At 45.2% G+C, this 24,285-nt stretch overlaps 1 protein-coding gene and 1 long non-coding RNA gene across 3 annotated transcripts in view; one reads left to right on the forward strand and one right to left on the reverse strand.

Annotated features, from left to right (window-relative positions):
• BOK (BCL2 family apoptosis regulator BOK) overlaps positions 1 to 23,858 on the forward strand; it is a 29,972-nt gene extending 6,114 nt beyond the window's left edge. For both annotated transcript variants that reach the window (XM_081006629.1, XM_081006630.1), the window contains exons 3-5: positions 10,746 to 10,874; positions 20,574 to 20,737; positions 22,904 to 23,858. In XM_081006629.1, coding sequence (XP_080862755.1) covers positions 10,746 to 10,874; positions 20,574 to 20,737; positions 22,904 to 23,029 — 419 coding nt within the window. In that variant the 3' untranslated portion in view covers positions 23,030 to 23,858. The remainder of the gene's footprint in view (positions 1 to 10,745; positions 10,875 to 20,573; positions 20,738 to 22,903) is intronic.
• Positions 11,678 to 20,567, reverse strand: LOC308477763. The gene is made up of 3 exons (XR_013986699.1): positions 17,827 to 20,567; positions 16,880 to 17,494; positions 11,678 to 12,682 (listed from the first exon to the last, which is right to left on the reverse strand). It is a non-coding gene; the product is annotated as an uncharacterized lncRNA (long non-coding RNA).
• Positions 23,859 to 24,285: the final 427 nt, after the last annotated feature.

The following is a 24,285-nucleotide window of genomic DNA, read 5'->3' on the forward strand; positions in this document are numbered from 1 at the left end:
GCATTTTCCAGAGCTGTTACACTAACAGTCATAGCTGGCAAGAGTCCCTCACTGTGGATTATTATAGGCAGATGTCAGCAAGCGTACACGGCAACAAAAGCTTTTGTTTTGCATACTTTCCCAGGCAAGTTGAGAGATTTCCAGGGCATACTTAAAAGGACATTGAGTCTGAGCTCTTTGGTCACACATAGATTTGTATAAAGGTATTGCAGTATGGGCAGTTTCATTTGTCAATCCCTTTCCTAGAGAACTCTGACATGGAGCTTGCCTTTCTCTTTGCAACTACCACACAGCAATGGGGGAGAATTCGAAGTCCATTTGCACGGAAAGGCAAACCCACTTTCTGAAACAATATGAAAATTGAAATGTCATCGTTCTTCAAAATTTGCACTTCTCTGAATTCTGCAGTGCAGTTCTCCTGCAAAGTAATGTGCACAGAAATGCATATACTGGGGTAAAGTGTCCATAAAAATGAATTTATTTCAGGGGGAAATGCCTTGCAAAAATGTGTATATCAGGCAAAATTACATACAGAAGTCTACATCAGGAGAATTTTGCACTAAAATGCTGGTGGATTTTCAATATATATTTTTTTCCAGTTCACAAATTGATGTGGAAATATGGAGAACTGAGCTTCAGATTGGAAAGTTGATAACCTGAGAGAAACAATAATTGGCAGATATATCCATACTTAGACCACATACTGACTTGACGTTTTCACTTCTCTAACCGCTATGACCTCAATATCTCTTTACTGGATGGTCACTACAAGTTCAGGCCCCATCAGTGTATATATGTGAAATTAGGATTATTATTATTTTGGCTCAATGTATGCCACTTTACACTTGCACTCAACAGCATTTTCCATTTCACTGGCCACTTACGCAGTTTGAAGAGATGCTTTTGGAGCGCTTTGCAGTCTATTTTATCATTCATCTATGTCCTTGAGGAGGAGTGGGCAACTTTTTTCTGCCAAGGGCCACACTCTTTTGTGGGTAATCTGTTGAGGGCCACATATCAGAAGTGGGGGCAGAGCCAAAGGTGGATTGAACCACTCCCCCCCCCCTCTCTCTCTCTCTTCTTGCACCATGTTATTCACCTGCCCACTCGCTTTGTAGACTAATGGGGAGAAGACTCCAGAAAAGGGGGAGTCATGCTAACTGTTAGACACATTAATGTGTTTGAAATCTCAGCCATACAAGTAATACATATTTTTCTTTTTCTTTTTTAAAAATATTTTATTAAGGATTTTCTTGTTTTACAGAAGTGTAGTGCCTCGTATTTTTTTTTTCATGTAACATTTTTACAAATCCGTTTCATTTGTTGAGGCATTAGGGGGAGAAGAAAAAAAGAAAGAAAAAAGAAAGGGGGGGTGGAGAGAGGGAAGATGGAGGGGGGTGGGGTCGGGTGGCGGTGTTTCTATTATGTTTAATGTATGTAGAGTTTGGTGTCAGCGTTGCTTGTGTTGTTCACTTGTGTTCCTTTGGTGGTGAGAGAGGTTGGGGTTGGCCTAGGGTGTGATTGTTTGCTTGTGATTGGCTGTGGTGATCTTTGTTTTCGTGTGTGTGTGAGGTGGGTGGGTGTTTTGGATCAGGTTAGCCATATTGATTTGTATGCCGTTGGTGGATTGTTGTCATTGTCCTGTTGGGCTGTGTATGTGATAAAAAAGGCCAGTGATCATGTGAGCGTTATGCCATGGTGTAGCTGCTTATGTGCTCATACAGGAGGGGAAATGAAATATACTCAGAGTCGCAAAGTGATTTCATGCTCTTTATTCAGCTCATAGTGGTGAGGAGGGATGAATAAATGTCCCCTCACAGTATCTGCTTTATATACATTATTTACACAATGGGCTGCACATGATTGGCTAATTCTGGAATTCTACTGTAAGCCAATCAGGTTGTGGATTCACTTCTATCTGGAGCAGGATTGGGTGGTTCCTGCCAACCAATCATACTGCTGCATTGTTCTAGGACCAATCAGACTGCTGCATTCTGAATCCTATTGTTCTAGGACCAATCAGACTGCTGCCTTTTGGATCCTATTGTTCTAGGACCAATCAGACTGCTACAGTTTGGATCCTATTCAACTCAGTACATAACACCCCTCCCCTCTAAGTTCCAGTCCTGCCCGGGAGGTCGCATTCATAGTCCTCAAGGTATGCCGGCGGCCTACGTGTGCGTTGTGGCCTGGGGTGTTCCCTGGTCCGGGCTCCGGGTTCTGGCTCGTGTTCCAAGGATGCTGGCTGTGATGCGGCTGTTTGGTCTGGTGCAACCGGCTCGCTCAGTCGTGGTTCTGGTTCCGGTGTCCTTTCGGCCTCACGGGTCCTCTCTGTATTTACTGATTCTGCCTCTCCTGCTGGCCCCTCCTGCTCTATGGGCCTCACTGCCCCGCTGTTCCCTTGGGACTCCTCTGACCTGTCCTCCTCCTGGTTTTCTCCCGGGAATCGTCGCCGTATCTGGTCGCAGTGGCGGCGCCAGCATTGCCCCCCATCCGTTAGCACCTCGTACGACACGGGGCCAGTGACCCTGGTGATTGTGGCAGGTACCCATGCTGGGCCTGCCCCAAAATTCTTTGCGTACACTGGGTCCTGGGCCTCGAAGGTCCGGGGGTTCCTGCCTTCCCCCACCACTACCTCATCCTGAGCTCTATCGGGGTGAAGGCGGTCCAATCTGATTGCAAGGCGCCGACCCATTAGTAGTTCAGCGGGGCTCCGGCCAGTCGTTGAGCTGGGGGTGCTGTGCTGTGCTAGAAGGAATGTGGCAAGGCGGTACTCCCAGTCCCCTTGCGTCATGCGGCGAAGGGTGTCCTTGGTGGTCCGCACCATGCGTTCTGCTTGGCCATTGGTGGCAGGGTGGAACGGCGCCGAACGGATGTGGCGGATGGCGTTCTGCGCTGTGAAGGTTTGGAATTCTCCTGACGTAAATGCAGTCCCGTTGTCTGAGACGAGAGTGTCAGGGAGCCCGTGGGTTGCAAACAGCCTGCGTAGTACCCGGATGGCTGCGGACGTGGAAGTGGACGGTACCAGTGCGACTTCCAGCCATTTGGTGTAGGAGTCCACCACTATGAAGAATGTTTTCCCCTGAAAGGGGCCAGCGAAATCCACATGCAGGCGTGACCATGGTGCTCGGGCGGACTCCCAGGACTGGACTGGGGCCCTTGGGGGGTCTGGGCGGGATTCTTGGCAGGCCTGGCAGTGTTTGACCCAGGCCTCTATCTCTCCATCGATCCCCGGCCACCACACATAACTCCTGGCAAGGGCCTTCATTCTTACTACCCCTGGATGTGTCTCGTGTAGGGCTGTGAGGACCCTTTTGCAGAGGGGCTGGGGAACAACGACTCTGCTTCCCCATAACAGGCACCCCTTGTGGGCCGACAGTTCATGTTTGCGGGTTGTGTAGCCGGCGAATTCTGGCCCGGGGCTGCTGCTGGGCCATCCCCTCCACACCCAGTCCAGGACCCGGGAGATGACCCTATCTTTCTTGGAATGGTGTGCAACTTCTTGTGCCTGAATGGGGCGGTCGGGAAGCAGCTCCAGGCTCATAACCTCTTGTGCAGGTGCTGGGTCAGGGCCTGTTTCCGGTAGTGGTAGCCTGCTGAGGGCGTCCGCATGGCCCATCGCCTTCCCAGGTCGGTGAATCAGTGCATACTGGTAGCTGGCAAGGAAAATTGACCACCTGAGGACGCGAGGAGACAGCACTTGGGGGGTCTGCTTTTCGGGGGCAAACAAGCCAAGCAACGGCTTGTGGTCAGTCACCACGGTGAAGGGCCGCCCGTACAAGAAATCATGGAATTTTTTTACTCCCTTTACGATTGCCAGACCCTCCTTGTCGATTTGCGAGTAGTTCCGCTCGGTTGTGTTGAGTGTCTGGGAAAAGTACGCCACCGGTACCTCTCTTCCATCCGGGAGTTGGTGCCCCAGGACAGCTCCAATGCCATAGGGTGAGGCGTCGCATGCTAGCACCACCGGCAGCCTCTCGTCGAAGTGTGCCAAGACCGAGTTTGAGACAAGCAAGTCCTTGACTGCCTGGAATGCGGCCTCCTGGTGCTGGCCCCACACCCAAGGGGCCCGCTTGTCCAGGAGTCTGTGTAGGGGCTCCGCTACCGCCGCCTTGTGGGGAAGGAAGGAATGGTAAAAGTTCAATAGTCCCAAGAAGGCCTGAAGTTCAGTCTTGCTCTTGGGCGCTGGGGCATCACAAATGGCCCGTACCTTGTCCCCAGTCGGGTGGACCCCTTCTGCGTCCACCATAAATCCCAGAAAGTCCACCTGAGGCACTCCTAGTAGACATTTTTCCCGCTTCACCTTGAGACCCGCCGTCTGGAAACGGTGCAGAACGGTGCGGAGGCGGTCCTCAAACTCCTCTGGTGTGGGGCCGGCAATCAACACATCATCGAAGAAGGGGGTGACGCCAGGAATCCCTTTAAGGAGAGAGTCCATTATATTCTGGAATATGCCTGGTGCCACGCTGACACCGAATTGCAGCCGCTTTACCCTGAACGCTCCTCTGTGCGTCACAATCGTCTGTGCCTCTGCTGTGGCCTCATCTACTGGCAGCTGTTGATATGCTTGGGCCAAGTCCAGCTTGCCAAAAATTTTCGACCCAGCCAGGGTGGCAAGGACATGGCTGACCACTGGCACTGGGTATGCGTGGGCCGTGAGGGCCTTGTTTATGGTACATTTGTAGTCTGCGCAGATGCGGACCGAACCATTAGGCTTGACGGGTGTGACGATTGGGGTTTCCCAGGGAGCATTAGGCACCGGCTCCAGCACTCCTTGCTCTACGAGTCGGTCCAATTCCTCGTCTATACGGGGTTTCAAGGCGAACGGGACCCGGCGGGCCTTGAGCCTGACCGGTCGTACTGCGGGGTCAAGCTGTAGCGCAATGGGGGGGCCCGTATACTGTCCCAATTTCCCATCGAAAACCCCTGGAAATTCCTTGCATATGGCGTCCACGTCCACTTGTAAGCTAGTGTGGTTCACCCCGGTGACAGCTAGCCCCAGTGGTCCAAACCATGCCAATCCCAGTAAGCTAATGTAGGGGCCCTTGACCACAAGCAAGTCCAGTTGCCGCGTCCGCCCTCGGTATTGCACCCTGAAGGTCCCCACCCCCATTGTGGGGACCTTACGTTTCTGGAAGTCCCGGAGGGTGAATGGGGCCGGCCTGAGTTTGGGACCCCCAGTGGGACACAGTTTCCTTAAGGTCCTTGCCGAGATTATGGATAGAGTTGAACCCGTGTCAAGCTCCATGCGGCATGGGGCCCCCTCTATCTGTACCTCTACATAAATTTTCTCTACGTTGGGGTGGGGCAACTGGTATACCTGGAAGTCCGTGAGCTCCGTCGAGTTGCCTTGGTGCGTTGGGCCCCGGGACCTGGGGCTCTTGGATTGGTCATCTGATGCCTGGTGTCGGGTGGGCCGAGCCCGACACACCCGGGCGATGTGTCCCGATTTTCTGCACTGCCTGCACTCTGCGTTGCGGAAACGGCAGGTCCTCCTCTCGTGACTCTCCCCGCAGCTTGCGCAGTTCCCTCCTTCTCGTCGAGGCAGCTGTGGTCTGTGCGCTGCTTGAGTGCGCTGCTGTACTCGGTGCACCTCCTCCCTGTCGGATCCTGAGTCGTCGGTGAGGTCTTCATGGTGGACCCTCGGTTGGGATGGCAGGCTCGGCCGTGCCTCTTGGGTCGACCTCTCCGCAGCTTCTGTTGCCAGGGCCTCCTCCAGAGCGACCTGGAACGTTAGGTCCTTCTTAGCGTAGAGGCGTCGTTGCAGCTTCTCATCCTTCAGGCCACCGACGAGGCGGTCACGAAGCATGTTCTCCAGCTCTGAGAAGTTGCAGAACCGGGCGGCTTGGCGGAGAGAGGTCACAAACCCAGTTATGGTTTCCCCAGGGGCTTGCCGCTTTGCGTAGAAGGCATTTCGACGAGCCACCACTGAGGGCTGCGGCGAAAAGTGCCCCTTCAGCTGTTCCATTATTGTTTTGTATGGACAGTAGCGACGTCTTCAGGCGCAAGGAGAGCCCGGGCGATTTCAAACGTCTCCTCTCCGCAGACGCTGAAGAATATCGCCCTCTTCTTGGCGTCTTCTTCGTCGGTGACCCCTTTGGCTTCTAGGAGGAAGGTGAAACGGGAGGCGTACGCTTCCCAGTCTCCAGATGCTGGGTTGAATGGCGAGAAGCTGCTGTTGGCTGCCATTCTGAGTTCCTTGTGCCCCGGAGCTGAAGCCTGGATACACGGTGCGAGGCAGCGGTGCGGCAGTTGGCGGTGCTGCGGTGCTGTGTGTGGCAGTCAGCTCAGCGGGATCCCACCTTCGTCGCCAGTGAAATATACTCAGAGTCGCAAAGTGATTTCATGCTCTTTATTCAGCTCATAGTGGTGAGGAGGGATGAATAAATGTCCCCTCACAGTATCTGCTTTATATACATTATTTACACAATGGGCTGCACATGATTGGCTAATTCTGGAATTCTACTGTAAGCCAATCAGGTTGTGGATTCACTTCTATCTGGAGCAGGATTGGGTGGTTCCTGCCAACCAATCATACTGCTGCATTGTTCTAGGACCAATCAGACTGCTGCATTCTGAATCCTATTGTTCTAGGACCAATCAGACTGCTGCCTTTTGGATCCTATTGTTCTAGGACCAATCAGACTGCTACAGTTTGGATCCTATTCAACTCAGTACATAACAGGAAACCACAGGAGCCTTTACTCCAACCAATTTGCAGCATTGCTAATGTAGAACAAACCTTTACTAATTTACACTATGCGCTATTCTTCCTTCACATGCAATGTGCTTCTCTGCTGGGAAGCAGCTGTCCTCAACTTCCTCCCTTCTTTGCCATATCTCAGAAGGAATCCCCCATTCCTAGTGCAGAGGGCTCCCCTCCCTCACCAGTGGGTAATGTTCCCTCTTATCAGGCTTGTGCATATATAAACCATGTTTCCTTTCTGTTTTTGTCAGATAACATGGAACAATCCAGCCCTTCAGAGGGTCAAATGTTTTCCTTGCAGGTTTCTCCAAAAACTTGGCTTTTTAAAAAAAAAAATCTGTTTAAATGCTGACTTAATTGAGAGTGCCAGATGGTTGCATGAATGGCAAATAATCAACACTTTTTACTGTCCTTAATGAGACTAAATGAATGCAGTGCTGTGGCTAGTTACATATGAACAGAGCCGTAGCTAGGTGATCTTGCGCCCCTGGCAGAACCGTCCAGCTTGCGCCTCCTAGCTATGGACAAATAAGCTCTTTCCACCACTTCTCCAACCCCACCCCCCATTCAATTCACCCTCTATTTAAAACCTTTTCTTAGGAGGCAATAATCAATATTTTTATTTATGGACAAAATCTTAGCAGATTTTGTGCCCCCCCCCCCCCGTCTGTGCCCCTGGCAGGGGCCCACCTCACCATCCGCTTGCTACGGCCCTACATATGAGTCATGGGGCCCAGGCACAAATTGGCTTCTGAGCAAATAAAGATGGCTAGCTAGTCATCCTTATTTGGTCAGAAGTAATTAGCTGAGAAGCTAATGCAAAGGAGCTGAGGCTCATCCTCTACACACACACCCACACACCCACACACACCAGATTCACCCTATCCCTGAATGAATGCAGTTCCATCTACACAGTACTAATGTCTACATCATGACAACCTTGTCATTATTTTAGCCTCACAGTCACCTGGCAAGGTAGATTAGGCTGATAGAGATGGTGACTGGACCAAGGCCTGCACCATGCTCCTGTGTGTAAGATTAGTTAAGAGATGTCCTCCAACTGCTTGCTAATATTTATGCAATATCTGGCGCAATATCCAGTAGATGCTATTGCACAGGCACATTCCACAAAGCATCCACAAGCGCAGCTTCCCTTCATGATACAAACAGATGGTGTCAGGGGAAGATGCTGTATTATTATTACAGATAGGTAGCCGTGTTGGTCTGCCATAGTCAAAATAAAAAAAAAAAATCCTTCCAGTAGCACCTTTAAGACCAACTAAGTTAGTTCTTGGTATGAGCTTTCGTGTGCAAGCACACTTCTTCAGATACACAGATACACCGTGTATCTGAAGAAGTGTGCTTGCACACGAAAGCTCATACCAAGAACTAACTTAGTTGGTCTTAAAGGTGCTACTGGAAGGATTTTTTTTTTAATTTTGTATTATTATTATTATTATTATTATTATTATTATTATTAATATACTGTCTTATACCCAGAGGTCTCAGGGCAGTTCACAGAGCAAAATCAAAATATAAAACCACAAAATATATAGTCAAAATAAAGACAACAATCCAATAACCACCACCCCAAAAAACCCCACATTTTAAAAGGGCATAGGGTGTTAATCAAATCAGTTAACTGGCGTGTCCTGCAACTGAAGCACAGTCTAGAGGAAATGTGCAGGGAAAGTATACAATCAAGGAGAAACAAATATGTGTCCGTCCTCCATTTGCCTAGTAAAATTGCTTTGCAGAAAAGCCCTAGAACTATAAGCAGGACTGTGTACTGGTCTAGCACAAACACATTTGGGACTACGTTTATTATTTATATCCCTGTTTGCATTTTGAAAGCCCAAGTAAAGGAGTGGTCATAAAGTAGCTGCAAGCATGAGGCTGTGTAACAAGAGAATAATTAGACACAACTATTGGTCTATCAGGCTCAGTGTGGTCTACACTGATTGGCAGCAGCTCTCCAGGGTTTCACACTTGCCCAGCCGTACCAGGAGCTGTTGGGGATTGAACGTGAGACCTTCTGCATGCAACAAAGACCCTCTGCCACTGGGATACAGCTGTTCCCAAGATTTGCAAGACTCCTGGAGGATTCTGTTAAGTTCATGTGTCTTGACAACTTACACCTGACTATTCTCTCTGGCCACTTTCCAATCTCTTGTGTTTTATAATGGGTGTGACTTTTCCTGTTTGACGTCCTCGCACACTTCTGGGAAAAGGATACAGAAACAAGAAAAATGCTTGGCACACTTGATGCTTGCTGGTCTTGAGATCGCAAGCCAATGAAGGATCTTGTGGGCAAGGGAAGACTATTCCAAGTCTAAATATCTCATGTCATTATTCGTGGGAAATACTGGTGACATATTTAATCTGCCTTATTTATGTTTCACAGCTTCAGGCAGGCCTTGTACTACTTCTGTTATGTCCCAGCCCATAAAATACCTTCTTTGATAGACGGCTGACAAGGAGTTGAAAAGGGGTTGTCCCATGGAAGCTATGAGATACTGTCGGTGTCTCATTGCTGAGCAGCAACATGCAGAGCTCAGTGGAGTGGGAGGCCAGCCAACCAGAAGAGTCTCTGAGCTGCACTTGCCGGGAGGCAGAGTCAGCATCCAAGATCAGGTCCAGTCCTAGGGTCGGGCAAACAGCAATCTGCAGATGGTTCAGGAGTCAGGAAATCCAATGATCATGGGGTCAAGGGTCAAGACGAACAGGAAGCAGGAAGGTAGGGCCAAGAACTACAGGCATTGTTAGCAGCACCTGACTGCTGCTGGAAGCTCTGCTTAAGAAGGCTGAAGCCAGCTGGTTCTCATCAGTGCCTTCTCCTCTGTGTCTTTGCAGGCTGATCAGCTGCAGGTGGAGTCACTCCGCCTTCTTCCCCTTCAGGCTGCTGTTCAGTAGGCAAAGCTGACTCCTGGCCCATGGCATCCACAATATTGCCTAGGCCACATTTTTCCAGGGGCTGGGGGAACAGAACCTTTTATCTAACCCTCTCTGAGATAATACAAGAATACCATGCACACAGGTGGTGTAGTGACAATAAAGGTTTATTATTATTTATTTTTATCTTTAAAAGACACTCTGAAGATCCTGAAACCAAATGTGATCAGAGAATGACTTGATTTATTGATTCATTTAAAGCATTTGCTGTCTTCAGTCCAGAAAGGATTTTCAGAATGCTCGACAGGAGGATCTAAAATATATATATGCATACAGTTTAGCAACCCAGCACAAAAAGCCCATTTCTTTTATTCTGCTGCACCATCATTTTTCGAAACAGCAACTAATGTGACTTCTATTTGTTTCTGTGCACAATCTAAAGTGCTTGTTTTGGCACGTAATATTTCGAATTAGGATCCAGGTATTGAAAACTTGCTCCCATATGAACAGGGCTCCCCCCCCCCCCCCCAGTTCCGGCACCTCTCTGATGGGTGCCCTTGCCATTCTGAGAGAACGAGGGATGTGTTTATGGTGAGTTCCTGCACCTCTTTTTCTAGAGAATAGCACTGCATAAAGACCTCCTTATTCACTCTTGGCCTGTTACTGTGCGGCCATTAGAAATCTGGCCAGTGGAAATCCGAGAGCAAGCCATTTCTGTAGTGCAAGCTGAACACCACCCCCAGTGCCAAGAATCCATGTGGTTAACCATGTGGTGCTTAATTAATAGTATTTGTGTGTTTTCAGCTGTTAGCTCCTGTCAGGTATTCTACTGTTTAGTTGTGTTTTTAGACACTTTTAGACACTTGTATTGTGTTTATTTGAAGTCAGGGCTTGGGGAACCTGTGGCACTCCAGATGTCTCCCATCATCCCTGACCATTGGCTATGCTGGCTGGGGATTATGGGAGTTGGAGTCCAACAACATCTGCAGTCTAGCTTTGGAATATCCTCCCCCTGGTGCCACAGGTTTCCTCACGCTTGTCTCGGGTGCCACAGATTCCCACCTTGGGAATATTAATTGAAAGGTGGGCTACAGATGTTTAAAAGAAGTCCTTGTTTTTGTTTGAATTGTGTGTGTTCTTTTTTCAGGTGATGAGCTGGAGTACATCAGGCCCAACCTGTACCGGAACGTGGCACGGCAGCTAAACATCTCGTTGCACTCGGAAACCGTGGTAACAGATGCCTTCCTGGCAGTGGCGACTCAGATCTTTACTTCAGGTGCTGTCCTGCAATCCGCAGTGTGGGTGAGGGAAGGAGAGGGATGAGAAATGAAACAAAGCTAGGTGTGTAAGCACAGGCATGTTTCGGGTGAGCCTTTGGGTGGGGCCCACTTGGCAGAGGATGCTGGCTGTAAGTGGTTTGGCAGTGGATGCTGCACTAATGATTTAACACAAAGCCATGTTTGTTTACTCTTTCCTCCTATATCTCACCAGGTGAGGAGATGCTGTAGCCACTCCCCAGTTCTCTCCTCCCAGCAGGGGAATCCCTTGCTTTTGAGCTCGATCTCACTACACTCCCAGCAGTGACTGACTTTGTTACATAAAAAATACCTTTCTGTTTTTCTAGTTTCTTCCTCTTTTTGACTCTTGGGATTGGACACATTAATGGCTGCCAGGTTACTGCTTCAGTCTGGGGTACAACTGTGCACAAATGACTTTCCAAAATTCTCTACCCTCAAAGTGAGCAGAGGAATTGGGATGACATGGACATAATTTTACCATATTTGTCTTGCGAGAGGAATAATTCTCTGACTGTTTCTCATAGCTAGGGCTTACTATTATCGGTAGTGGTAACACAGTTTCTTTATTTTACCCTAAAGGGATGTCACTCTTATCCATAAGATCGAACCCTCTATTTTGTTTGTTTTAATTCCTGTTTTTGTTTGTGTATGCTTTTATTTTATTGTTTTACAGTTTTGATTATATTGTTTATTGCTTTTATATTGTGCATTAACTTAAAAAATAACTTAATAAATTAACTTTAAAAAATAAGTAGCTTATAACAGCTACTAAATAAATAAATTAAATAATTTGGGGCTGCCCAAAGCTTATTTTGGCATGCAGATTCCCATTTTATTTAGGTATGCATTTATTTTATTTAAGGCATTTATATGTTGCTTAATCATGCCTGGTTGGTCACTGTGAGAACAGGATGCTGGACTAGATGAGCCTCCTTTGGCCTGACCCAGCATGGCTCCTCTTATGTTCTTATTAGTATTTCCACCTGTCAATTCATATTTCCAATTATTTGAAGGGAGGGTCTCACTTGAGAGTGACTTTTGTTAAAAAGAAAACATTGAACCAGCACTGCCTCACTCTGAGTATGGTGGCAATGGGTTTGGAGTTGCTTAAAGGTTATTCGGGGCTGGAAGCATCGTGTGTCCAAACACATTGTATGAAAGCAATGCTTTTGGAGAGAACACTGCTGCACCTTGAAGGGGCCAGTTGCATATTGAAGTATATCATGGGTAAAGTAAAGGTAAAGGGATGCCTGGCCGACTCTGGGGTTGCGGCATTCATCTCTCTTTATTGGCCAAGGGAGCCGGCGTACAGCTTCCGGATCATGTGGCCAGCATGACTAAGCCGCTTCTGGCGAACCAGAGCAGTGCACAGAAACACTGTTTACCTTCCCGCCGGAGCGGTACCTATTTATCTACTTGCACTTTGACGAGCTTTCGAACTGCTAGGTTGGCAGGAGCAGGGACCAAGCAATGGGAGCTCACCCCGTCGTGGGGATTCGAACCGCTGACCTTCTGTTCAGCAAGTCCTAGGCTCTATGGTTTAACCCACAGCGCCACCCGCGTCCCTTTATAGTGGGTAGCCCAATGCATATTGTGGGGTGTAGTGCACATAAGCAATTCCTTGTTAATGGATACATGGACAGCTCTGAAGTAAGACAGTAGAAATTTGCTCCAACCCTGTTATTTCCTGTTGCTATCCCACCTCCAATAGTTGACAGACCAGGGGAATGTTCCAGGAATCTCTTCCCACCTGCTGGGCAATTCAGAGCCATCCGCTGAATGTGTTCTGAGCAGAAATGAAAGATGCAGTAGTCATTCAAAACAAACACTCTGATTCAGGCTTATTTTCCATTCTCTGGTACAAAACACACTGACTCCTAGAAATGACTAGTATATCCCACCTCATTTGTAGTTAGTAGGGTGACCAGGGGTAAATGAGGACAGGATTGTTGCACCCTTAAGAGCTGTGTAGCAGAGGGAATTTAAGCAAGTGACAGAAGAGGTGCTTTCTTCTATATATTATTAAAGACTGAGAAGCTCAGAACTCTTTTGCATTGAGCAACCCTAGCTGTGAATCAAACGCGACCCATCTAGGCCTTTAAGAGCTGCTAGATGGAATCAAATCAATGTCATTTTTCTGAGGAGATGGTGGAGGCTTTGCTGGTAAAATGCAAGCAACAGTTAAACTTAAATGTTAAAAGTAGCAAAATAAAGAGCTTCAGTCATGCCTCACCCAGACATTCCACTCTTCGAAGAAGAAAAATCAATGCCAGATCCAGCAATTAAGGATAGAAAGCAGCTGTAGTGAGCGCTTTCAGAAATTGGACTTCAATGTTAAAATTCTGCACTAATGAGATGTTTGATTTAGCACGCGCACGCGCGCACACACACACATACTGCAAATAAAATAAAAACTGCTTTTCTTCCAGAAAATGGTTGTATGGGTAAAATTACAGTGCAACCCTTTGCATATTTATTCAGAAGTAAATCCCACTGTGTTCAGCTGGGCTTGCTCCTAGTTAAGTTGTTCTCTCCCTCCTGGTCGATTGTTTGGGAGCTTCAAAAGCTTTCTTCCACCCTAACATCACAGTGACCGATGCCAACCGACACCAGCACACTTAGGGATCCACAGAGTTTGCACATTTCGCGTGACAGACCTCAGCAACTCAGCATTTTGGCTAATCTACTTTATTTACATATAAACACACACGGAGGACTGCAACATGGCTCCCTCTCTCTCTAGCATCAGACAGCGAAGAGAAAAAGAACAGAGGACAATAGTCCCACTTCACGGAACACAGTAACACAAACATCCTGTCTCCGTCACTTCCCACTCTGTGGAGTCAAAACATACACCGCCATGTGATAGACAACAATCCCATGACTGCAGTCATGGATCAGGAATTCTAACAGATAGAACTGTGGGTTTCATCTTGCAGGGGGCATAAAATTGACCAAGATGGTGACTTTTCAGATGGGAGAGGTTTTTACTCTGGTTCAAAACTGGATACAAAACACATGCATGTTGTGTCAGATACAAAGTGTATGTTACATACATGTCCTTTCTTTTTGGGCATGTGAAGAAGTTTCTTGATTACTCATTCTGGTGTTTAAAGGGTTGAGGATTGAAAAATATACATTTGTTTACTTCACATAGGATGAGTTTATGGTCCTTTGGCTGATTTCTGCTCTGTTGTCCACATAACTTCCTTTCAACTGCACCTGCTGTGCTCTATCACAGTACAGTCATCATCACCACCATTATTTTATTTGTATGCTGTCTTTCCATAGTTGAAACTATGCTCAAGGCGGCTCACAACATGACAAGATTTACATAATTACAAAAATAACAGAAGTCATAAACAAGAAATAAAACACATCAAAAAGTACACAACCAAATGGAAACAATTTCCATGTAAATCATAAGATCTAAAACTAAAGATACAACAAGAGTATCAATAACAGCAACAGCTCTCTCTCACACACACCCCGTAAACAGTACTCCAGCCCAAGAATCTGTTCAACAGCTTCAGCTTTTGTAGCTGGAGTCAGTCAGCACTCCACTCTGCCAGGCCAGATGGGAAAGGGCCAGCAAGGCAGGGTTCAGGTCTTCCAGGGTGCACAGCCAAGATGGTCTCATTTAAAACAACACAGATAAAAATTAAAAACAATTTAAAAGATCTGGAAGCCAAACATCTGATGGGGCTTCTGATTGGCTGCAGGAGCAGCCAATCAGAAGCAGCACTTTGGTTTTGGAAGTTGAACGGACTTCCAAGGTACAATTGTACAGCTAATCTGCTAGATTTATTTAAAGCATTATTGCCTTGCAGTTTAGCTGCAAGTCTTCTAGATGGTGATTCTTGAAAAAATATGAGTTAGCTTGTGGTGCTATGCAAGGAAGGAACTAGAAAATAAAACGCTACATCCGTTACGCTTAGTCTGAATCCAGATAATTATTTTCTATGCCTCTGAATCCAACCGGCAGAATCATTGCTTTGGGCAAGGAACTAGAAACTATGAGCAAGAGAGTATCCCTATTCAGCTCTCCAACTAGCAACAACAAATGCTTTTAACATGCTTTCAGCCACCCCAGATATATGGGTGTTGTTTAAAAGAAGAAAACTGATCTTTCTTTTCTTTTTCTGCCTCTTTCAATACATGTTAAATACATAGAGCTATGACTTCAAAAACACACTGATGATTTTGACTACAAGGTCAAGAGTGGCGACAGCCCTCTTCCTGTGTTTGTGCTATAAATCTCAAATATTGGGCTTGATTTCAAACATCCAATGAATGTCTGTGGGAGCTGCTTGCGTTGGAGTCCACAAAACTTTGGGTAAGGTTTTTGTTTAGTCTGGTCAGTCTTAAAACTGGCCATGTTGTTCATACTGCTGCTGAATGAGAGCTTTCGCTGTGTGAAAGGACTCTCAACACAATAAAGCAAACTTCTTCAAAGCAGTTGGCCTAACTTAGCTCAGAGGAAAAGGCTTTTAAGTGGGTGCTTTTAGACAGCTGTGTATTGTGCCCTTGGGCAAGACAGAAATAGAAGCTGCCTGTCATGGTCCAAGGTTGTGCCATGAACTGCCTCAGTCATCACTTGTGATGGAGGCTACTACTCTCCATCCAGTTGTCAGGTGAAATCTGGGCCTAAGGTGACCATGTTTCCTACTTGGGTCCTTTACTGGAAGGGCTTTTAGAGAACAGTTCTCTGTTTGAATCTGCCCTTTGGTTGAAGGGCTGAGCAATTTAAAGATAAATAATCCTAAAAAGGGAGCAGGAGGCTTGAAATTGTCCATTAACAGTTAGCTCCTGGAAGACAGAGTGAATAGGCATCAGGTGCACTAGGCAAGGGCATATCTGTTAATTTTGGTTTGTCTCAATTTCTCATTTCCTCAATCTTAAATTCAAATCTCCACATCAATTTGTGATTTAAAAAAAAGTCTTTATGAAACTTTGTCAGAATTTTAATTCAAATTTTTTTATTCTTTTTTTTGCAATTTTGCCAAATATACAGATTTTAGCAAAGTGATTTCCCTTAATATAATGCTTTTTGTATGTTAGTTTCACTAATATAAACATTTTAATGCATGCTTTCCCCTAGTATACATATTTTTGTGCACAATATTTGGCCGGACTGCATTGCAAAATTCAGAGAAGTGTGAATTTCAAAGGATGGTTATGTTTTGATTTGTTTATTACTTTGGAAAATGCAAATTAGGTAGGTTCTCTTTAGATGTGAATGATATCAAATTTCTCCCCCATCCTGGTCATGGCCTGCCTCTCTATAGTGAGATGCCTTTTTCTTTAAATTAAAGTATTTTCCCTAAATTTGAATCTGAATAAATTCAATAATGCAAATTGAAAATTTGATGCAAATCTGTGTCCCGTTGTCTTCTTCTTTTGGGTGGTGCATTCCCTCTTTTGCAGCAAACCACACATGCCCCCGGACCATGCCAGGTAATACTAATGCTGGATTTAGCAAGCTCTAGTTCTTAATTCAGGCACTGTCTGCAATGAATAGCAAGAAGCCATGGTCAAAGTATGCATGCTTTGTCTGTATAACGTTTGTTCCCTTTCTTATAAACCCACAAGCAACCCCCTTTTCGTAATCCAAGAGAGAAATTAGATTGAGTTCATATTTAATGGCAAATCAATCTAATTTGAACTTTCTGAAACAACATGGCAGCCTTCGAAATTCACATTCCTCAAAAATCTGGAACACAGGAGCCAGACATTTGCGGGGTGGGGTGGGGGGAGAGAATTGTAAACTGATGTGGAAATGAGAACTAAATTTAACTTTGAGAAAAATAATCTGAGAGTCACCGAAATTGGCAGATTCACCCATCTCTAAATACAACTCATGAGAAGTTTGTTTGGGGGTCTGAATGGAGAGCTGTGTACTTTGATAATGAAGTTGGTAGACTTATTTGTTTAGCTAAGGGAAATGTGGTTTTCTGACCTTGGAGACAGACCAGATACTTACCCTCACATGGCTTCCTGGCTGTTTTCCAGTACCTGGGAGGCCAGGGCAGGTGGGCTCCCTCCAGATTATTCACATTTGTTCTCTCTTCTGTGCTGTGCAGTATATTTACATATCTTGGCTTCACAGCTGGCTTCCATCTGGCATCTTTTAAAGCAGAAGAAGAGACAGCTTTTTTTGGCATTGCTTGCCAGCTTTGAAACAGATATTTGTTTTTAAATTTAGCTCTGCGATGTGGAGATGCATAGGGACAGCCCTCCCTCCTGCTGGTTTCTCCCCTCTGGTTTATTCCTCGCTTGCTTTTATTAGGGTAACACATACGTAAATATAAATAAGTGGTGGTATTCTTAAGTGTCTCTGGAAATAACAGTTGTCTCTTGCCCAACTGGATTCTGAATTGGTGGCAGTCTTTTTTAATTGGATGTGGATTGGTGCCTCTTGCTGTTTGTGGGCAGGCAAGAGCGGGAAGGGTTCAAAGGAACAGGCAAGCTGTCTATGTCACATCTGTGAGCTCCCAAATGCTGGTCAGACACTGCCCTTGTACTGCAGAGTGTTGTAAAATGGAGGAAAGTTGTTCATGATAATAGTAGGCATAAACAGAATGGGAAATTGTCTTGCCTGCTGTTATGTACTGAGTTGAATAGGATCCAAACTGCAGCAGTCTGATTGGTCCTAGAACAATAGGGTTCAGAATACAGCAGTCTGATTGGTCCTAGAACAATGCAGCAGTATGATTGGTCGGCAGGAGCCACCCAATCCAGCTCCAGATAGAAGTGACTCCACAACCTGATTGGACTACAGGAGAATTCCGGAATTAGCTAATCACATGCAGCCCATTGTGTAAATAATGTATATAAAGCAGATACTTTGAGGGGACTTTCATTCCCTCCTCACCACTATGAGCTGAATAAAGAGCATGAAATCCACTCTCGACTCTGAGTATATTTCACCTGCGTTAGCTATCAGAAACAATGGGGCTGTGGCACCTTAAAAGACTTAGCACATCTATTATGGCATAAGCTGCCATAGACTAGAGTTTGTTTCATCAGGTGTAGCTGATCAAGTGGACTATCGCCCACTGGTCCCCAAACTGTTTTGTTTGCCTCCATGAACCACTTGAAAACTGGTGAAGGTCTTGGTGAACCACTTAATGATTTTTCTGCCTGTTGTAGTGTTTGTTATGCACTGTGCTTTATAATTTTCCATAGAATTCAAATTGAAGCACAATGAAATACAATATAAGAAATAAAAGAATCAACAAAAACACAATTAAAATGAACAGGAATATGTAATGTGATGGATGTGCCATCTCTTGTCTTCAACCACAAATCCACAGACTCGCCATGGAGCAACAAAATGAAGCTCACAGACAGGGGTGCCAACTTGAATAAAATATTGGGGGGCCCAGGTAATCTGTGTCCTGCATAACTGATCACAAGACACGGTGTGCACACTATTTGAATGGCAATGACCGTCAACTTAGAGGGGGCAGCTCCCTCAAATGTTTTATGGGGGGGGGGCCGAAGGGACCTTGGTCACTATGAGTTGACTCCTATGCTCCCAGACCACTGATGGTCTGTGGACCACAATTTGGAAACCTCTGCTCTAGTCCCTTAAAGTTTTTGTCACAGTAACTTGTTGGTAGCGATGCTTGAGGATTTCATTTAATCTGCATTTTAAAGCAAATTGACCAGATTCACATGGCCTTCTTGACTTCTTCAGATTTTGTATTCACAAATGTTGTGAATTTTCATTCCTTAAAAAAAAAAAAAAACTTACAACAAGAACCAGGAACTTGGATTCTGCTTACAGGACCATGTCATCAGAGACCTCTCTTTTGTCTTCTCTTGTTGTGAAAGCACAGCAGCAGTCTTGAGCCCCAGCCCTCAGTCCATTTAATCAGAAACAAGTCCCACAGATTTAAGTGAAGCTTACTCCAAGTACATATTTATGGGATCATAATGTTTGGTTAAATAATTTTATTGTATTCTTAAAAAATTGAATTCTGTTATGGAGGCTCTGCTGAAAACCAGTCTGTAAACCTTACTTTTTTTAAATCTAAAATAAAGAACAGGTGCACACTCTGTAAAAGGAATGGGTGCTGCTTATATTTAAGAGGATAAAATGAGCTATTCTGCATTTGAAAACAAACACAGCTGCCTTGAGGCTGCTCAAAAGAACCCTTCTGCTTTTGTGAGCTCGTTCTTTTGAGCAGCCTTCAAAAATGAATATAAATATTTCATGGATTAAAGATATATTTTGGAAACACATTGGGAACACCCAACCTGCGTAGCTATCTTTGTTTGGTTTCTTGACAGCAGCAGTAGACGGTCTTCTCCAAACTGGTGCCCTCCAGATGTTTGGAACTGCAACTCCCAACAGCTCCAACCTGCATGGCCAATGATCAGGGATGAGGGAGGAGGGCACTTCATACTAGCTCTAGTACGAATGGTTGGAATTGCCCCCTGAGGGCACTTCTGTCTAGCTGGTGCACATTTCTGAACAGGAAGCTCTGCTGCAGGCCAGATTAACTGGCTGATCAGCATTCCACTCTCTTGCTACATACTGCACCTCATTCACTATTGCTGAGTGTAGGCAGTAGATAATGAGAAAAACTGATAATATCTTGAATTTCTGTGTGTTTTTCTACCAAACTAGACATTGACTATACAGTATTCATACATCATACAACCTTTGGGGTATTTACCTCCCTAGATCTCTCTTTTTTTTTTTTTTTGGTAAAAAAAACCAGCTGGGTTTTGTGAGAACACCAAGTTAATTCGGCTCAAGGATCTTATCACCATAATCAGAACAGGGCTGCTGACATTGCTTTGATCAGAGTGTGTGGTCAAGAACCTCATGACATTTTAAATGCCTCTATTGTACACTCTCCTTGTATGGGAGGTTTACCATGCCTAAAAGAGTTAAGAACGTGGACTTGTGTCCAAGGTGGCTTTTTTGTTTGCTTGTATGGCCAAGCTAGCTCTGTCTCGTAGCACTTCACATAGAGGATAGGAAATTTCCTAGGTAAGGGTTTGTGCTCCTGGATTCTCTTGAATTTAGGAGGAGAAGCCAGCCAGGTGGATTGTCTATCAAGCAGCCTGTGCTGGGTTGCACATCAATCCTTGCCAGATGGATGAGTCAAGGCAGGCTGATGCTGTCCATCTTTATTTATTTATAATTTTCATTTATAGCCTTCTCACTATCTAAAGATCTTGAAGCAGTTTGCAATCGATAAAAATGACCTAAATGTAATATAATCTCCATAAAAACCATGTCAAGTGACTTACACAAAAACAAAACAAATACATAAATAGCATCCATATACATAAACACGATTATCAATATAAAAAAGTCAGGGAACATTACGAGCATAATGAACATTATTCATACAGCTATTGGCCCAATATCATTCACCATTCATTCCACACAACCACGACAATCATTCATTACCTCAGATGTTGTCTCTTATCAACCAACCACTTCAGGGTGCCAGATGATGCTATCCATTCTCAAAATTGAGGCCATCTAGGCATGTAGCATTGGAAGGCTCGGGAGGCCAGAGATTAGTACATAGTAGAGCATCTGGTTTAATGGCATAGTGACTAGAGTTTGGGGCTGGGGTCAGGCCCTTTCTCCCACCAGTTTTGTAACAATCGTATGCTGAAATTCTTCTCCCCTCCCCTTCTTCCTGCAGGCATAACGTGGGGTAAAGTAGTGTCTCTCTATGCTGTGGCAGCAGGCCTTGCTGTGGACTGTGTAAGACACGCCCAGCCAGCCATGGTCCATACCATTGTGGATTGCCTGGGAGAATTTGTACGCAAGACTTTGGTGACGTGGATGAAGAGGAGAGGAGGCTGGGTAAGCTTTTCTAAAGAGCGAATGTGCAAGTTACGGACACATTACTGACATGAATAAAAACAGAATGGTCTCATGAGCTACCGGTAGGTACAATGCCTTATAAACACTATCTCCAACTCCTCAAAAGATTCCATCAACGGTGTCTCTGAAAAGTTTTACACATCACTTGGGAAGACAGGCAAACTAATATCAGTGTACTGGAAGAAGCAAAGAACACCAGTGTTGAAGCAGTGATTCTTTAACATCAACTTCATTGGACTGGTCATGTTGTGCGGATACCTGATGATCGTCTTCCAAAGAAACTACTCTATTCCTAACTTAAAAATGGAAAGCATAATGCTGGTGGTCAACAAAAGAGGTTTAAAGACTGTCTCAAGGCAAATCTTTAAAAATGTAGTATAAACACTGACAACTGGGAAACACTGGCCTGTGAGCGCTCCAGTTGGAGAACAGCCTTTACCAAAGGTGTCATGGGATTTGAAGACACTCGAACTCAGGATGCAAGGGAGAAATGTGCTAATAGGAAGGCATGCTTGGCAAATCCACACCATGATCAACTCCTGCCCGGAAACCAGTGTTCCCACTGTGGAAGGATCCAGAATTGGCCTCCACAGTCACTTACGGACTCATTGTTAAAACCATGTTTATGGAAGACAATCTTACTCGGCTACGAGTGATCACCAAAGAAGAAGAAGAATGCAGCTAAATACTGGATAGAATTCCCGTTTATGGAGCTATGTTTACTTATTTGAAGCATTTTTACCCTGCCCTCCTGGAGCAGCAAGATCAATAATAAGCCCTTGCCCTCATTTTTACAATCTAAAAGACATAGCACAAAAGGAAAAAAGGATGTGTGGATGGAGGGGTAGAGAGAAGGGATGAAAAGCAAATAGGCATTCGCTGTTCATTACAATGACTAGCTGGAATGGTAGCAGATCAAGGGGAGGAGGAGCCACAAATTGCTGGTCGAATTAGCGGTGTGGGCCTGCTTCTTTTTTCTCCCTAGGCTATAGCCTGATGTAATGGCTGCTGCCAGGGACATTTGATGGAGGGAGGAGACATCTCTCAGCAGAGCTGATGCTTTACTTTACTCCCTTAGCTATAGCTTTGCCAATCCACCTTTGCCCTGCAGTGATCCTGATTATACTAGCTCTACACTCCCAAAGCTTTCCCACTGACCTGCAGCAACCTTGACTATATTTGCCATCAAGCTCCCGGCACAATTCTACTAACCTCATTTGCTCCTGACCTGCCAATACCTTTGCTATGAATCCAGTTTTCATCCCTTCGAGGCGCATGAGCACAGAATTGCTTAGGACTGCTGCTGCATGTGCTATGAGACAGACAGACACATCTGCTGCTAAGGATCTTGGGGGAGGGGGGAGATGGTCTCCTGGCCATTTGCTTGATATGTGCCCATGCCCTTCACATCACACATTATGGTTCTTAGCACGTCCAGGCTAAAAAAACTGTAACGTTGAGTGTTAAGTGTCCCTTGCTGTGGGTATGTTATTCAGATCAAGTACAGTGGTACCTCGGGTTAAGTACTTAATTCGTTCTGGAGGTCCGTTCTTAACCTGAAACTGTTCTTAACCTGAAGCAGCACTTTAGCTAATGGGGCCTCCTGCTGCTGCCACGCCGCCGGAGCACAATTTCTGTTCTCATCCTGAAGCAAAGTTATTAACCTGAAGTAATATTTCTGGGTTAGCAGAGTCTGTTACCTGAAGTGTATGTAACCTGAAGCGTATGGAACCTGAAGCAAGGTACCACTGTAAATGAAAGAACAAAGCTGAAAACAGGCAGTGACGATGCTTACTGTATAATCTTTACAGGAAGCATTTTATTTTAGAAAGGAGGATGGAAAAGGATGATACTGAGAACTTCTGGAAAAAATAATATGATTCATTTTGTCAGTGTTAAATGGATAAAATGCACAGCGATTTGGGTCTCAGTACGACTGGGAAACAGAATGGTGGTGGTAATTTTGGTGGCTCTAGGGAAATATTTTAGGGCTGGTGACCTGCAGAGAAAGGTGGGAAATCTTCCCAAGCCATCTGCTAGAAATATTTGGAGAACCATGTGAGAACACAGATTGTGTGAGTGTGAAACATTGCATTGATGACAGCACATTTCTGAGTCTCCATTTTTCTTTTTCTCTCCCCCTAGACCGACATAACAAAATGTGTGGTGAATACTGATCCCAGCCTTCGCTCCCATTGGCTTGTGGCTGCTATTTGTAGTTTTGGCCACTTCCTGAAGGCCATCTTCTTCGTGCTTTTACCGGAAAGATGACATCCAATTGCCTATTGAAACCATGTCTCCTTCTCACGGACACAGCTGGCACAGAGAAGGGGAAGAAATGAGACGATGAAGAGAGGGGCTGGGCAAATGTACATTCCACTTGTCTGGCTTTTCCAGCTGCCTCAGTGCAAAGACTTTCCTCAACAATGGGGAACATTTCTCCTGATCACTTCTTACAGCCAAGTGCCCTTTGTGCTTTCTAAGTGGCTGGAATCATGTACATAAGGTTGGGAGGCTATTGGACTTGCCATTCAGTTATTTATTCTTTTCCTTCCGTTCAAATTGTGTCACATGATGCATACACACGTAAGAAATCCTACTTGGAGTTGCTATTAAGAAGCAAACCGTCCACTTCATTTGCAAAATGATAACGGCTCCTTTGTTTTTTAGTCAGTCAGTAGATTTCTTCCCATCTTCCCTAAACCCCTGGCTAATGTTGTTGTAAGATGGATGTTTTCTGTAATCACCCGAAATGTGCAGTTGTCTTAAGTCACCAGAGTTCTGTCACCCTCTGCCTGAGAGGGATTTTCAGCATGGATAATATAACTACCTGCTGCATGTTAAAATTTGCTTACATGAGAGAAGACCAAAAATAAATAAAAACATTGCCTAAAAAAAATTAGGGCAGGGCCACAGATTTTCCACCCTCCATTTAAGAGGAAGAAAAATTCAGAGACATTTAACTGCAGCAACTTTTTGAGTTTTCTCACCACCCTTTCTGTCCCAAATATGAAGTTAATGTGGAATGCAGGCAATCCCATGAGCATGTTGTTTCATATGAGGGGAGCAAAACGAGACATCAATAAATTGTATCAACTGCTGTGTGTTTATCATGTACAGTATGCAATTATTGTTACTGTTGTGGCAAAATTAATGCCAAATGAATATTTTGTTGCATGGTCAGTATTCATATACCGCATTTTTCGCTCTATAAGACGCACCAGACCACAAGACGCACCTAGTTTTTGGAGGAGGAAAACAAGAAAAAAAAAATCCGAATCTCAGAAGCCAGAACAGCAAGAGGGATCGCTGCGCAGTGAAAGCAGCAATCCCTCTTGCTGTTCTGGCTTCTGGGATAGCTGTGCAGCCTGCATTCGCTCCATAAGATGCACACACATTTCCCCTTACTTTTTAGGAGGGAAAATATATCTTTTATGCCCATTCAATGGCCATTCTTTAACTCCAAGAATCCTGGGCACTGCATTTTAACCCCTCAAATAGTTACAATTTCCAGCAACCCTAGCGCC

This window comes from Podarcis pityusensis (assembly GCF_964106645.2).
Source record: "Podarcis pityusensis genome assembly, chromosome: 5".
In the NCBI taxonomy this organism is placed as follows: Eukaryota; Metazoa; Chordata; class Lepidosauria; order Squamata; family Lacertidae; genus Podarcis; species Podarcis pityusensis.